This window comes from Mastomys coucha, unplaced genomic scaffold, assembly GCF_008632895.1.
Source record: "Mastomys coucha isolate ucsf_1 unplaced genomic scaffold, UCSF_Mcou_1 pScaffold6, whole genome shotgun sequence".
Lineage (NCBI taxonomy): Eukaryota > Metazoa > Chordata > Mammalia > Rodentia > Muridae > Mastomys > Mastomys coucha.
In genome coordinates this window covers 122,694,402-122,707,478 of record NW_022196912.1, presented here as the reverse complement: position 1 = coordinate 122,707,478, position 13,077 = coordinate 122,694,402, and the positions used below count along the sequence as shown (strand labels likewise).

Sequence of the window (13,077 nt, the reverse complement as noted above, 5' to 3'; positions counted from 1 at the left end):
CAGGGTTTCTCTGTGTAGCCCTGGCTGTCCTGGAACTCACTCTGTAGCCCAGGCTGGCCTCGAACTCAAAAATCCACCTGCCTCTGCCTCCCCAGCGCTGGGATTAAAGGCGTGCGCCACCACCACCCAAAAGTTTTTACAATAAATAAATAATATCCTCAAAAAGCCTAAATAAATAAGTAAATAAATAAATAAATAAAATCAATGTTAGAACAGGTGTTTAAAAAATCAAAAGGAGCCTAGGAAGGTAGCTCAATGGGTAAAATGCTTACTGAGTTAGGTGTTTCTATTGCTGCAATAAAACACCACAACTAAAAAGCAAGCTGGGGAGGAAAGGGTTCATCTGGCTTACACTTGCATATTACTACTCATCATCGAAAGAAGTTCGAACAGGAACTCACACAGGGCAGAAACCCAGAGGCAGGAGCTGATGCAGAGGCCATGGAGGGGTGCTGCTCACTGGCTTTACTCATCATGGCACGATAAGCCTGTTTTCTTACAGGACCCAGTACCACCAACCCAGGGAAGGTGCTACCTACAATGGGCCCTCCCACATCAATCACTAATTAAGAAAATACCCTGCAGGGCTGCCTACAACCCAATCTTATGAAGGTGTTTTCTTAATTGAAGTTCCCTCCTCTCAGGTGACCCAGCTTGTATTAAGTCGACATAAAACTATCCAGCACAATGCACAAGCATGAGGTCTTAAGTTCAGATCCCCAGCATCCCCAGAAAACTCAGGTACAGCAGCACATGTCTGTAATCCCAGTACTGTGAGAAGAGACAGGCAGACCACAAGGACTTGCTGGCTCCGGGACCTGGTTGAAATATATCGTGTTCTGGACTCAGTGAGAGTGGAAAGTGACTGAAGGTGGCTCTCAGTGCTGCCATCCAGCTGCCACGTGCACATGGGCACACATACACAAAGAATCAAATGGTATAAAAATGGTGGTGGCACACGTTTGCACAGGTGAACAAATGTGGGTGCACAGGTGGCATTTAAGGGAGCCAAGGTACAGATGGGTACTATGTGGCCTGGCCACATTGGCCTTCCCAGATACACAGAAGCCCCCAGCACCAGGCTCTTCATTTTCCCCAATACACAGCATTTTATGGCAAGCCTTTGGCTCTACTCCAGAGTGGTTGCAAAGTGTTACAAACTTCTTCTCTGTTTCCTTAATGGCCTCCTCCGGAGGTCCCATGGAGAGTAACAGCAAATGTTCCCTGCAACGCTCTGCAGGAGCTCTGTCGTCACTGCACTATGCTGCAGCTACTCTGGAGGTCACAGAATGACTGCAAGAGAAAGCACATCCGAGACCGGTCAAACCTTCATGTTCTCCCAAGTGAGGACCCCAACCCGCAGCGGCTACCTGACCTGCCTGGTGCCTCAGCTGGTGACTCAAGGTGAACCTCTGGTCCCTGGCAACCAGCGTCATCACTCCATCTGTCTCCTGTGTCCCACCTGTCTCACCCCTGTCCATGGCAATAACCTCATAAAGAAATGAGTCACTCTTCCCACAGATCATGCCTGTAAAGTCAGGAGGTGGTTGTTGTTGTTGGTGGTGGTGGTGGTGGTGGTGGTTGTTGTTGGTGGTGGTTGTTGTTGTTGTTGTTGTTTAAGAGAAGGTAACTACAAAGGAAAGGGGTAAGTGTCTGAAATAAAAGCAGTCCTTCCTACCCGACAGATGGAAAGCTTTCGGGCAGGAGATGGAATAGCGTGTGATTACAGCAAAGTAAGAATGGCTGTCACATGTCACTACCTTTTGACAGAGGGCACTTGGGAAGAAGAAGTCACAAACTGAAAGCTTTCCCTTCACATTCTGAGGGGCAGAATAATAATTCACCTGAATTGTCAGGATCTGATCCAGGCAGCATTTGCGCAATAAAGAGGTTCAGAAAACCTCCCGTGCCATTATGGGCATTCATAGGAGCAGCAGTAATAACTGGGTTTTAAAAGCCTCTCGCGATTGAGCAAAAGTACTTTGAGCACTTACTCCTCCGTCATCAGCACCAACTGACGCCAGGGGCACCTCAGGAAGTGTGTGGAGGAGAGAGTCCCAGGCCCTCCTAGCACCCATAGCACAAAAGATACACAAGGCCCAGAGCCTGGAGAGGCAAGAGGAGCTGAACTACAGAGAGCACCCACCAAGGCTGCTAGAGAAGCCTTGTGCCAGAGCAGCCCATGACTGCAAGCTGCAGGGAATGATGGATCAGCCTGCTTCCTGTTTCCTCCAGTACTTTTCCATTCCTCTAGGCGATCATGTTTCCCCTAGAAGCAGAAGCAAAGTAAGAAAAAAAAAGAAAAGGCCCAATATGAAAAATTTAAACAAACAAAAAGACCACAATCTGATAGCACAAAGCTATAGAAGGGGGATGGATTCCCACAGAGGGTGAACAGATGCCTCCAAGAAGAGATGCAAGTTGAGGCAGCCATAAAGGGCAGGAAACTACCCAGTGGGGGTATAGGCAGAAGGAGCAGCCATGCATGCCATGGAAGCCTATGACCCTGAGTGGGGAGATGCCAGCCCCCACTTGGAAATCAATGTGCAGGCTGCTCTGAGTTCCTGAGCCAACCAGAGGCGGCTAATAAGGAAGTGCTTAATTAGACAGTGCACAGGGGACTGCTATGGACTGAAGGCAGAAGGAGCAGGGCAGAAACAGGGACCTGAGCAACCCCACACTCTCTCGCTGAGTCTCTGGGGAGGCAGGAGGCCTCTCTGCCCCAGGAACGGAGCGGGGGCAGCCACTGACGCGCCCCAGAGGCCCAGAGGAAATATTATTGCGAGACAAAAACTGAATTATGAAATCCGCAAGCAATAATTAGTTTAAATTACTACTTCTACTTGAATAATTAAACACGCTTATTTTCACTCACTGATGTTTTATTCATTACCATACATCTTTCCTGAAAGTTGTTTTTAACGTGGATATTCTTTTATTTGCAAAGATCCCACAGAGATTTACTATGCTAATTTCAAACCTTTCTTCTAAAATAAAAACAATAACAAAACACTCCCAGATTATCCCCCATTAGCAACTGCTGTGTGGGGTCTATTATCAATTTAAGTCACAGCAACTGACTGGAAATACTGTGGGTAGCCGTGAAGTTATTCACACAACATAGCATCCTCCCTTGAAAATTCACTACTGAAAGGGCAGCATTTAAATAAGCTCCAAGTGATTATGAAAATAAAAAGACCCAAGTGCACAAAGACCATTCAGGCACAGACGGAACTCGCCTGTGCTTTTAGCACACCCTCTATTAATGAACATGTTTGTGCACCACCACAAATAATATTTGAGTTTTGTAAGTCGTATTTGTACACCCTGGAGCCAGGATACCCATAAGCACAGTAATAGAGGCTTAAGGTTTTTATTAAACAAAGTTACCTTTGGGAATAAGGACTAACTTGAATATAATCCATGGACTAACTCTTCCCTGCTGGGCTATTAGCTGGTGCTGGCTCAATGGCAGGGCTCCAAATCCTCACTAATGCCAGCAAGCTGGGCCTGAGTCAAACCCAGATGGAGTGTGGCTGCCACCACTGTCAACCAGCTCCACAGTGGCCCCGAAGCCAAGTGCTCTGTGGACCCTCCAAGGGGACCACAAAGCCTAGTTAATGCGAAAGCAGAAGGAGCAGCAGCTGGACTCACTGGACCACTGTGACAGACAAGCATCCGTGTAACGTCAGCCCAGCCGTGTGTGCACGCACCAACACAGCCGTGTGTACACACACAAGCCCTGCTCCTTAACAGACCCCTTGAGGGGGCAACTGGGCTCTGCAAGTCCTGACCCAAGGCTTAGAACCAGCAAGCCCTTCTCAAACACCTACTGGAGGAGATTAAACACTGGAGTTTTTAAAATCCAACTAGACCTGAAGTCCCTATCCTAAAGCAACCATTCGTTCATCCCAACAATTCAGCAAAGACTGCTTGTGACTTGTTCCTACAGTGCTCCCTCCCCTGGGCATCTATCTCCATATAGGTGGGTTCAGGGGACACTATTCCACACATGCAACCAGTATTTTGGAGTGGCAGGAAAGCAGATTTTGAAGTTTCCAAATAAAAAATGACCATCAGTTGAACAGAACCACAAGCTGTGGTGCTGATGTGGCCCTTGGAAGATGAAGGGCCTCCAGAGGCCACAGGCCAGAGCTCTCAGATGGTTCTAGAAGTCAACACTATCTGCAATCTGCGTCATCCTGTTAGCCGCATAGGGAGAGCGGAGCGGAGCCTCTGCTAGGCTTCTGTTACCGTAGCAACAGCTTCACTGGCCTGTTGCTGGGAAAGGAATGCAAGAAGGGAATTGGAGAGGGAGTGGGGAAAGGAGGAAAGGCAAGCGGAGGCGGACATAGTTGATGGAGGACTGGGGCAAGCAGAAGGGGAAAGTAAAAACAAGACATGAGAGGATGGAGAGAAGAGACAGGGAGGAGCAGGGCTGGAGATGGGAGCGCCCACAAGTGTGCAGCTATCTGTATGCAAGGAGAGCTTGTTTCACTCATTAAAGGCAACACATTTCAACTCTCAGTTGCTGCCTCAAGATACATTCAATTATCCGATAAACCACAGGAAAACTGAAAACGCCGATGTGCTGGAATTGTCTAAACACAAACTCTCAACAATGTCTGCATCCAAAGGCTGGCCAGGTCAAGCCTAGAAGGAAAAGAGGGGGAGGGGGAAGAGGGAGAGGGGGAAGAGGGGGAGAAGGAAGAGGGGGAGGGGAAAGAGGGAGAGAAGGAGGAGGAGGAAGCTGTAGTGGGAGATAGTACCCTTGAGCACCAGGCACTTTACACACAAACTCTGTCAGCCTCACCGAGGGAGGAGCAAGCCCTCTCTCGTGTTCACAAGTTCACGAAGCAGCAGCCCTGGAGAGCTGAGAGCTTATGCTCAGCTAGGCATCCTCACACTTGTCCCCTCGTGTTGGCCAGGGAGGGCTGCTGCAGCACAGGAGACTCAGAGTGAGTAAGTGGTCAGGACTAGTTCCAGCCTATCCTTCAGACGCCCTGAAACACATCACCTGCCAAGCTATGCTCCATCTAAATGCAGCATGGTACCCTGAACTGGACCCTGGAACAGAAAAGGGACACGTAAGATGCAGGTGAGTGCACAGCAGAGTTGCCTGATGCTAAGCTCTTAGGGCTGTGTGAGAGGCCAGCATAGTGAGGAATGCTGGGAAGGCCAGGCACTCGCTCCCTGCTGCTTTACAACTCTTTATACATCTAGGGTTACTTTTAAAAGTTTTACAAGAAAAATAAGAAGGACTGTTAGAAACTAAGAGTCTGTTTTTCTCACAGTGATTCATCTCTTTCGTATAAACTAGCACCCTGACAGGTTTAACCTCCGTAAAGTTTTACTGGTGTGCCGGCTGCAGCACTACAGCGGAGCCACACTCCCACAGCCAGAGTGAGTTATTGAACCCTGAGCGAGCTGGCAGCGCCCTTCCCTCTGGAGCTGGAACACAGCAGTGACATGCCTCCACACATCAAGGAGCTGCAGCTCAGACCACAGAAAGCACACACACTTGGAAGGCAGTGCTGGAATCTCTTTGCCCTCCCTGTCCCTCCTGGGCCTCAGGTATCCAGCCAGCCACCCTCCTTGGATTGCCTTAGTTAACGGACCGTAGTACACTCTGCCACATGGCTAGGCCTTTGCAGTCTGCTTGGAATTGCCTAGCACGGCCTTGTTGTGCATTTACCATGCCTCCTCAGTGCCCTAACAGCCCCAGAGCATCTTATCCTCCACCCTCCAGCACACTCACGGTTCTGCCCCACCATGACCTGCCCGCCCCGACCCCTGTGCTGCTTCCTCACAGGGGAGACTAGGCCAGGCATCCATCTCTGATCCTGCTCCGTCCTAGTACCCAACTCTTGCAGCAGATGCAGGATGCATGAAATACTATGTTAGGAATGCAAGCAGTTCTTCCTAACCTGCCACGTCCCGGGAAAAGGCCGGGGAGACTATCTGTTAGAGGAAAGGAAACAGATTCTGCTACAGAAGGGCAGGGCCATTCCCACAGATAACATGAGGGTGGCACAAGAGTCCTCTTCTGACAGGGAAGTTGAAAAGCTTTTCAGAGGCTTTGGTTTCCTTGACAACAGCATTGCTGTAGACATGCCGGGAAATAATTAAAAAGTATGTTCCCATTGCTCCAAGTGCTGTAAATGTTTTTTAACCAACAAGAAACAAGCCGTTCTAGGTGACATCAGTGTGGACAGAGCCAAGGACTCACACAGAGACCCCAGACTATCATCGCCTTTCTCTGCACTTGGGGGCTGAAGAAAAGGACTGGAGCCATTAGCCCAGTACAACAGTGACCACAAGAATTTTAAGTCAGATTAACAGCAACACTTTCCAAAGGCCAAATCTCTGGCAGTTCCCTTAACTGACTCTCATTAACACCTTGTGCTAGAAAGAAACTGAGGCACAGAAAAAAGAACAACCCATGCTGCATTGGCCAGAGACCTACATACAGCCCCTCCTCAGGCTGACTCCAAGAGATCACCACCCCTGGAAGAGACTCACTTTCTGTCCTCTGAGCCCTGGTCCCCATGTGGTGCTGGCTACTTCACATGACAGAACTTGCATCCCCCGGTGCCTCCTACAGAGTGAGGGCATACAAAGCCAGGCAGCTGGAGGCCCTGCCCCTGCTCTGTGTATTCCCTCTTTTTTCAGATGGCTCTAATGTTGTGTTTTGTTTTAACAGCTTTACTGTGTTCATGTCTTTTATTGTAAGCTTCCTCAAATCCTTTCCGGATTTATGATTTATAAATAAGTAATAAATAAACACACAAGCTGCAAGCGGCGGCCCAAGACTATTACCTGAGAGCGTGAATACAAACATCTCAACAGATGTGGCACAATCACCGTCTTGATTTAGCTCCTAGCAGCTTCAAAGGCCCTTGAACAAACCTGGACCGAGTTAACACATCACCTTCCACAGAGATGCTTCCTGCATGCATTGGAGGGAGGATAGGTCCAGGGACAGGAGTGTAATTGAGACCTCTGAGAGGTCTCCCAGACCCTGAGGCTCAAAGGGCTCATTCACAAATGTCTTTGGACCATCCTGGCCCAAAGCCACTAACTCGGTCAAGCTCTGCATGTGACCGATTCTCACTGCCAGCCTCCCTGCCGTCTCTTTCTCTGTCACCTAGCCCAGGCTCAGACTCAACCCCACACTTTCCTGCCTCAAAACCTGACAGATCTGTCCCACTGTCTTCTAGATTTCAGTCCCAACACTAGTGGTCACACCTTTTCATTCTGATGTCTGTCCCCAACTAGCCTTCCTGGTGACCAGGGTGTGCATATTCTCCTCAAACATAGAGTCCTGCATAGACCCAGAACTTCCCACAGGGTGAGGAAGGTGGATGGACAGGTGGATGTCACATGAAAGAGGAAAGGAAAGGTCAGGGCCTCTGATCCTGCAGTCAAGGACTACCTATCTCCCAGGCAGTCCCTGGGGTCCTTTGTGTTTATATTTCAGCTAGCCAGACAACCCAGGCAAAGCTAGAGGAACTCCTGAGCCATGCAGCAATGTCCCAGTACCCCAGGGCAGCCACTTTCAGAAGCCCATGAGCTGAGCTACCCAACTCTGCTACTTCACCCATCATAGCTGACATCGCGTTACTGAACTGGAAAACAGTCAGCCAAGGCCCCTGAGGGGCCTACTGGAGTGAGTGGTTACAATGAGTGTGCTAATCAGCCAGGCCTAGAAGTACAGGCAGATTAGGTGGCAAGGCTCACCTGCTCAGCAGTGAGGCTTAGAAGGCAATTACAGAATAACCCCATTTGGAGCACCGGATAATACCTTCCATTTGTAAGGGCTTCATAGTTTACAAAGTGGCTTCACACTTCTAACTGCCTGATCCTTCCAGCCCTAGGAGGCAATTAGTTCACACAAGCGCAGGCTGAAGTTCAGCAATGAGGACACGACGGTCTCAACTCTCAGGGGTATGTGCACAGCACGAAGCCCCACAACTAGGCTAAGCCAGGCTCTCCAGAACTACCCAAGCACAGGTTGTATGCTGCCTCACAGAACCCTAAAGAGGCCTACAAACCACCCAAGCTTCCAACCCCACACAGCAAAGGCACTTTCTGCCACCTGGCAACAATATATCGGGGTCCTGCCTGACTGCTACTGTAGCCCTCTACTAGTCAGAGTGCTGACAAATTCTCAGTGCATCTTGCTCAGTAGGCACTGCTGCTGCCCTCAAGACCAATATGGATGCATACATGTCCCCTTTCCTAACAGCCCTAGCAGGGTGACAGGTGTCATGGCCCAGAAAGGTGAGGACATGGACACGGCAAGTGTCGGAGGTATCAGCACCTTCCAGAATGTGCTTAAAGAAGACTGAGGGGGTGTGAAGAGGCGCAGATGAAAACACACAACTCTTCTAACCAAAGGTTACGATGAAAATGTGGTTTAATTTGTGTTTTTATACCTTTCAAAATAACACTTTAACTGGTGTAGAAAGAGCCCACTTGTGTTTATGAAAGCTCTCACGCTCCCCTCTGGTTGCTGGGCCGTGTAAACACACTGTGAGGAGGGGGACAGAAATAGCTGCTTGTGAAACTTTTAATACTAGCATGTATGAGAATTAGAATTCTAAACCCAGCAGGTTAAAAATGTTCTGAAAGCAATTTTGGTGTTAGTCTAAATAATTATAGATGGTGCTCACTTAGATAAGGGCCTTTGCCCCCTTGGGGCTCCAAGGGAAAATTCTAGGCATGATAGTTAAGCCAAATAGTTGGTTATTACAGAAGCTTCTCAGTGGCAGTGCAAATTGGTATAATCCTTCTGGAAAGCAATGTGACAGGAGGCGAATCTGGACCCATGGAAATGTACAACCCTCTGACCCAGCAGCCCCACTTCTGGGAATCAATCTAAAAGAAATAATCCAACAGAAAAGGGTTTCATGCATGAAGATAACCACTTCAGTATTATCTGTAACAGCAAAAATTAGAAACCACCTCGGTGTCCAAGGGCGGCTAAGTAAATTACAGTTAATCAACTCGATAGAGCGTCGCAGAACCAGTGAAAATTGACGGCCCTCCAAAGACACAGAGGCTGGTTGTGCGGTAGCAGACAGGGCTCTGGGAGAATGTTAAGTGGCAAGCACAGGCTGTTGGAACTGTGTGTGCTCTCTAAGAAAAGCCCAAGTGGACCAAAAAGGGACAAGAGGGTGGTGCCAGGTTGACCAGAGCTCACGCAGTCACCTGCCAGGGTGACCAGGGCTCACGCAGTCACCAGGGATGGAGCAGATGGTGGCGTAGAACCCCTCATCATGTTTTGGCCACTTAGTTTAGGATTTTATCCAAGCAGAAAGAAGGGACACAGCTAGAGCAGAACCTAGTCACCTGACCCAGAGCTGGGATGGGAAGCCATTCCTACTAAGACACTTAGGCCCCCCCAAAAGAGATTGCAAGTTACTTAAGACCACACTTGTCAAACCTTTTGGTCTCTCCCACACAGCCTAGAACAATAAGGGCCCTGAGAGCTGCTGACTGTGTGCACGACAGCTACTGATAGTGCATCAGCAATGAAAACCAAAGAAAGATATTTGAAAATATTTATGAACTTGTATAGAATTAGCAAAAATAAATCCACCACACATTAATATAAATAACATGTTTCTTATAAAAATAACAAGATTCTTCATAGCAGAAAGAAATTAGTGGGAAGGCATTGTTTACATTTTGTGGATTACGTTGCTGCCTGACTTAATACAGGACAGCTGGGCTTTCATATCTGCTGGGTATTTAATCTATGGCAGGAGTGCCTGTCATGTAGAAAAGTTCGTTTACACTCCTGAGAGAATGGAAGTAGAAAAGGCAAATAACTTCTAGGTGTGATTATGAAAATAGTTCTGACCCAGTGGAAAGGTCTCAAGGACCCCTGGGGTTTTCATATCATTGCAATAAATTACAGCAACCCAGGCTGCAGCTACAGGGTGCTGGGTGGGTGCACAGCTGAAGTGCAACCTCATTGGATTATTTCTAAGACTAGAGAGAAATGTACCCTCAAGCTTACAGCTGTGGCCTCCAGTGGAGAGTGGCCCTTTTCACTCCTTTCACCCTTCTGGTTTCTCTTACAGCAGTATGCATTTCTTTTAGGGTCAAAACACATTTCTTCTTTGGGGCAAGATTTGGAAATCCATGGTATACCTGTGCCCCGAAGAATAAAGCTGGGTGGGAAGGTCACTTTAAATCATTAGTAGCCAGTGTTGGTGTGGGGAAGCATCTCAAAGCAGGGCTATTGGGGCGGCAGCATTGCTCCTTAATATGCTGATCGATCCCTGGCACCCAGCACACATTCATCACAGTGCCATGTGGCCTGCCTGGGACCCAGTGACGAGAATTGAAACTGGCTCAAGCTAATCACTGCTAGATGAAGGTCAAATATAGGTGACTATTTATCAGCTATCAGGGTATGAGCGGACATGCCTAAAGCAGCTGGACACTTACAAAGGGAGAAGCCAGTCCGCAGACTTGACTACAAAAGATGCTAGGTTTTCCCTGCTTAAAAAAAAATTGATAATGAAATACCAGAACTCAAACACCACCTGGGGGAAGGAGAGGAGGCAGGATATGATGAGGGTCAATATTGTTAGCATGTAAATTGCCTGGAGATGGGGAATGCTAAGACCATGGGAGATTAATGGACAGGAACCCCAATGACAAACCACTTACTTAGCATTCACAAGGTGCCAGGCCTGAGTCTAACCACACTGTCCATAAATGAACTCATCTGGCCCTCAAACAAGATGCCATTAAATTAGCAGATGTTGGGGGGAAAAGTAATAATTCTGTCCCTGTGGAGGACAGGGAGACATGATTATTGTGCACACAGACATTGGTGTGAGCTACAAGCTAACACTGTGGAGCAACAGAAATGAACACTGTGTGTCTGGGTACACAGAAGAGATGTGCTGCTGACAGGAGTGAAGGAGCAGAACTGCAGGCCACAAGGGAGGGTCAGGAGCGGGCACGCCAACCCGAGACCCCTCCTCTGCATCACAGAGGACATGAAGCTGCAGAGAGTGGAGACCACCCAGGACAGGCTGAAAGAACACACACACACACACACACACACACACACACACACACACACACACACGTCAGGGACTCCCCCTGCCACCTCATGACCCTCAGGCAAGCTCACTGTAGAAAAGTCCCTCCACCTCACACTTCAGGAAGCTCGATGGAGGGAGGGTGAGGATCCTGGCTAACAACAGGGTATTCCCACACTGCTACCACACCTGAGGTTCTTAGCCCACATACAAAGGCCACATCAGACACCTGGGCCTGCTGGTCATCAGGGCAAAGGACAAGAGAAAGATACGGCAGCTATTCATGGTGGCACTTGTCTATAATTCCAGCACTCAGGAAGCCATGACAAGAAGGGTGCCATAAGCTCATGCCAAGCTGGGCCACTGAATGGATTCCAGACAAGTCTAGGTTAGAGTGTTGTTCTAGATTAGAACAAACAAACAGCAACAGCTGGAGAGTCAAGAGAGATGCAACCCACCCTCTCTCTCTTCCTGAGAAATTCCAGTAAGACTGAGGGGAACCACTACTATGGAGGTGTACATGCTTTGTTTGAAACAGAGTCTTGATTATGTAGCCTAGACTAGCCTCAAACGTCTTTCCTGTACCAGGCACCCAAATGCTGGAATTACAGGCAAATCCCAGCATACCTAGCTATGGAAGGTGGCAGGATCCCAGTCTGGTAGTGTGGGTTTCGGAACTCCCAGGGGTGTGATCAGAGCCTGAGGTCCACTCAGGGAAAGAGCCCAGGAGAGAGCAAGGGTTGGGATGCGCTCTGCCATCATGCAAGTGTTAGCACCAAGGCTTTCCATTTCTCCCATTTTCTTTTCAAAATGTGACCACTTCTACAATGAAGCAAAATGAAATATAGAAGCACCCCTTCCCTAAGATGCCAAGGACCATCGCTGGGCACTAGACAGGCTCCTTTAAGAGTCTTCTGTGTCCAAGTTTTAAAAGCAACAAGAAATAACTCACTAGACTGTCTCAACTCCTAAGTGTGCCAATTTTGCAATCTGCATTTTTCAATTCCATTAAAAGCATTTTTCCAAATTGCTCTATTCTCCCCTTAATGATACAGGATGAGATTGGCAGAGACAAGCTCCCCGGGGAGGGCAGGGCCAGCACCTTCATGCCTAGTACCACTTGCACATGAGCTGTCCTGGGTGCACCAAACTGCTCAAGTTCAACCACAAAGGCTCCCAGAGAGCAGAGAGCACACAGGGTTAGCCACTGCGCTGCTTTTCTCAGCTCTTTTAGTGTTTGCTCTGAGAACCACACGCTTGGAAAGGGAAGGGAACCAGAAGCATCTCTGGTATTGGCCTCCAACTCATCTCGGCTTTCACTAGAGGGAAGAGAGTGTCAGAAACACTTCACCTCCCACGAAAAGAAAGCAAGCTTACAACTCTTCTCAGAAGCTCTGTCTGCAGCCTGGATCTCAACACCTAAGCCACCGCAACGCAACACAGGGGGCCTTCCCAGGAAGGTGAGAGGGAAGAGAGGAGCAAACAGACTCCAGGACTGTGTACCCCAGGACAACTGCCAAATAAAGGATGGCCAGATGATCTCTCCATGTGCTGGTGTGTGTGCATGTTAACACACAACAAATTCTCTCCTCGCCTTCACCTAATTACCCTCCATGCACTCACTGTTAATCATTCGCTCCCCAAATACCAGACGCCCACCACCACAACCCGCCCCTCCTACCCAGCTGCGCCTCCCTTTTCCAACAGATTTGCCTCGTGCTTGGAATAAATTGCCAATCATCTGCATAATGCTCCACGGCTCCTTCCTCCACGCACCAAATCACTTCTCAACCTCATTTCGTAAAAATCCATCAAGAGTAATTCTTTCAAAACTGAACTAAACCCTCGCTCTGGCACTTGGATCCATAAATTCCTTGTCTTTGAATGTGAAATATATCACTTTTTACAAAGCACATCCAAGATACCCTAATATAATCAGATCCACTAACAATGATAAATCAGCGAGATTCTGTAATATATAAAAATGCAAATCCAAGCCTCCATGGAAATC

At 48.4% G+C, this 13,077-nt stretch overlaps 1 protein-coding gene across 5 annotated transcripts in view; it reads right to left on the bottom strand.

The window, feature by feature from the left end:
* Positions 1-13,077, bottom strand: part of Wdr25 (WD repeat domain 25) — a 137,490-nt gene that overhangs the window by 111,402 nt on the left and 13,011 nt on the right. The window contains exon 1 of one of the 5 annotated variants that reach the window (XM_031355287.1): positions 6,523-7,251. The exons of the other annotated variants lie outside the window; for them this stretch is intronic. Within the exon in view, the coding sequence (XP_031211147.1) occupies positions 6,523-6,615 (93 nt within the window). The 5' untranslated portion in view covers positions 6,616-7,251. Of the gene's footprint in view, positions 1-6,522; positions 7,252-13,077 lie in introns of those variants that run through there. 5 annotated transcript variants of the gene reach the window in all.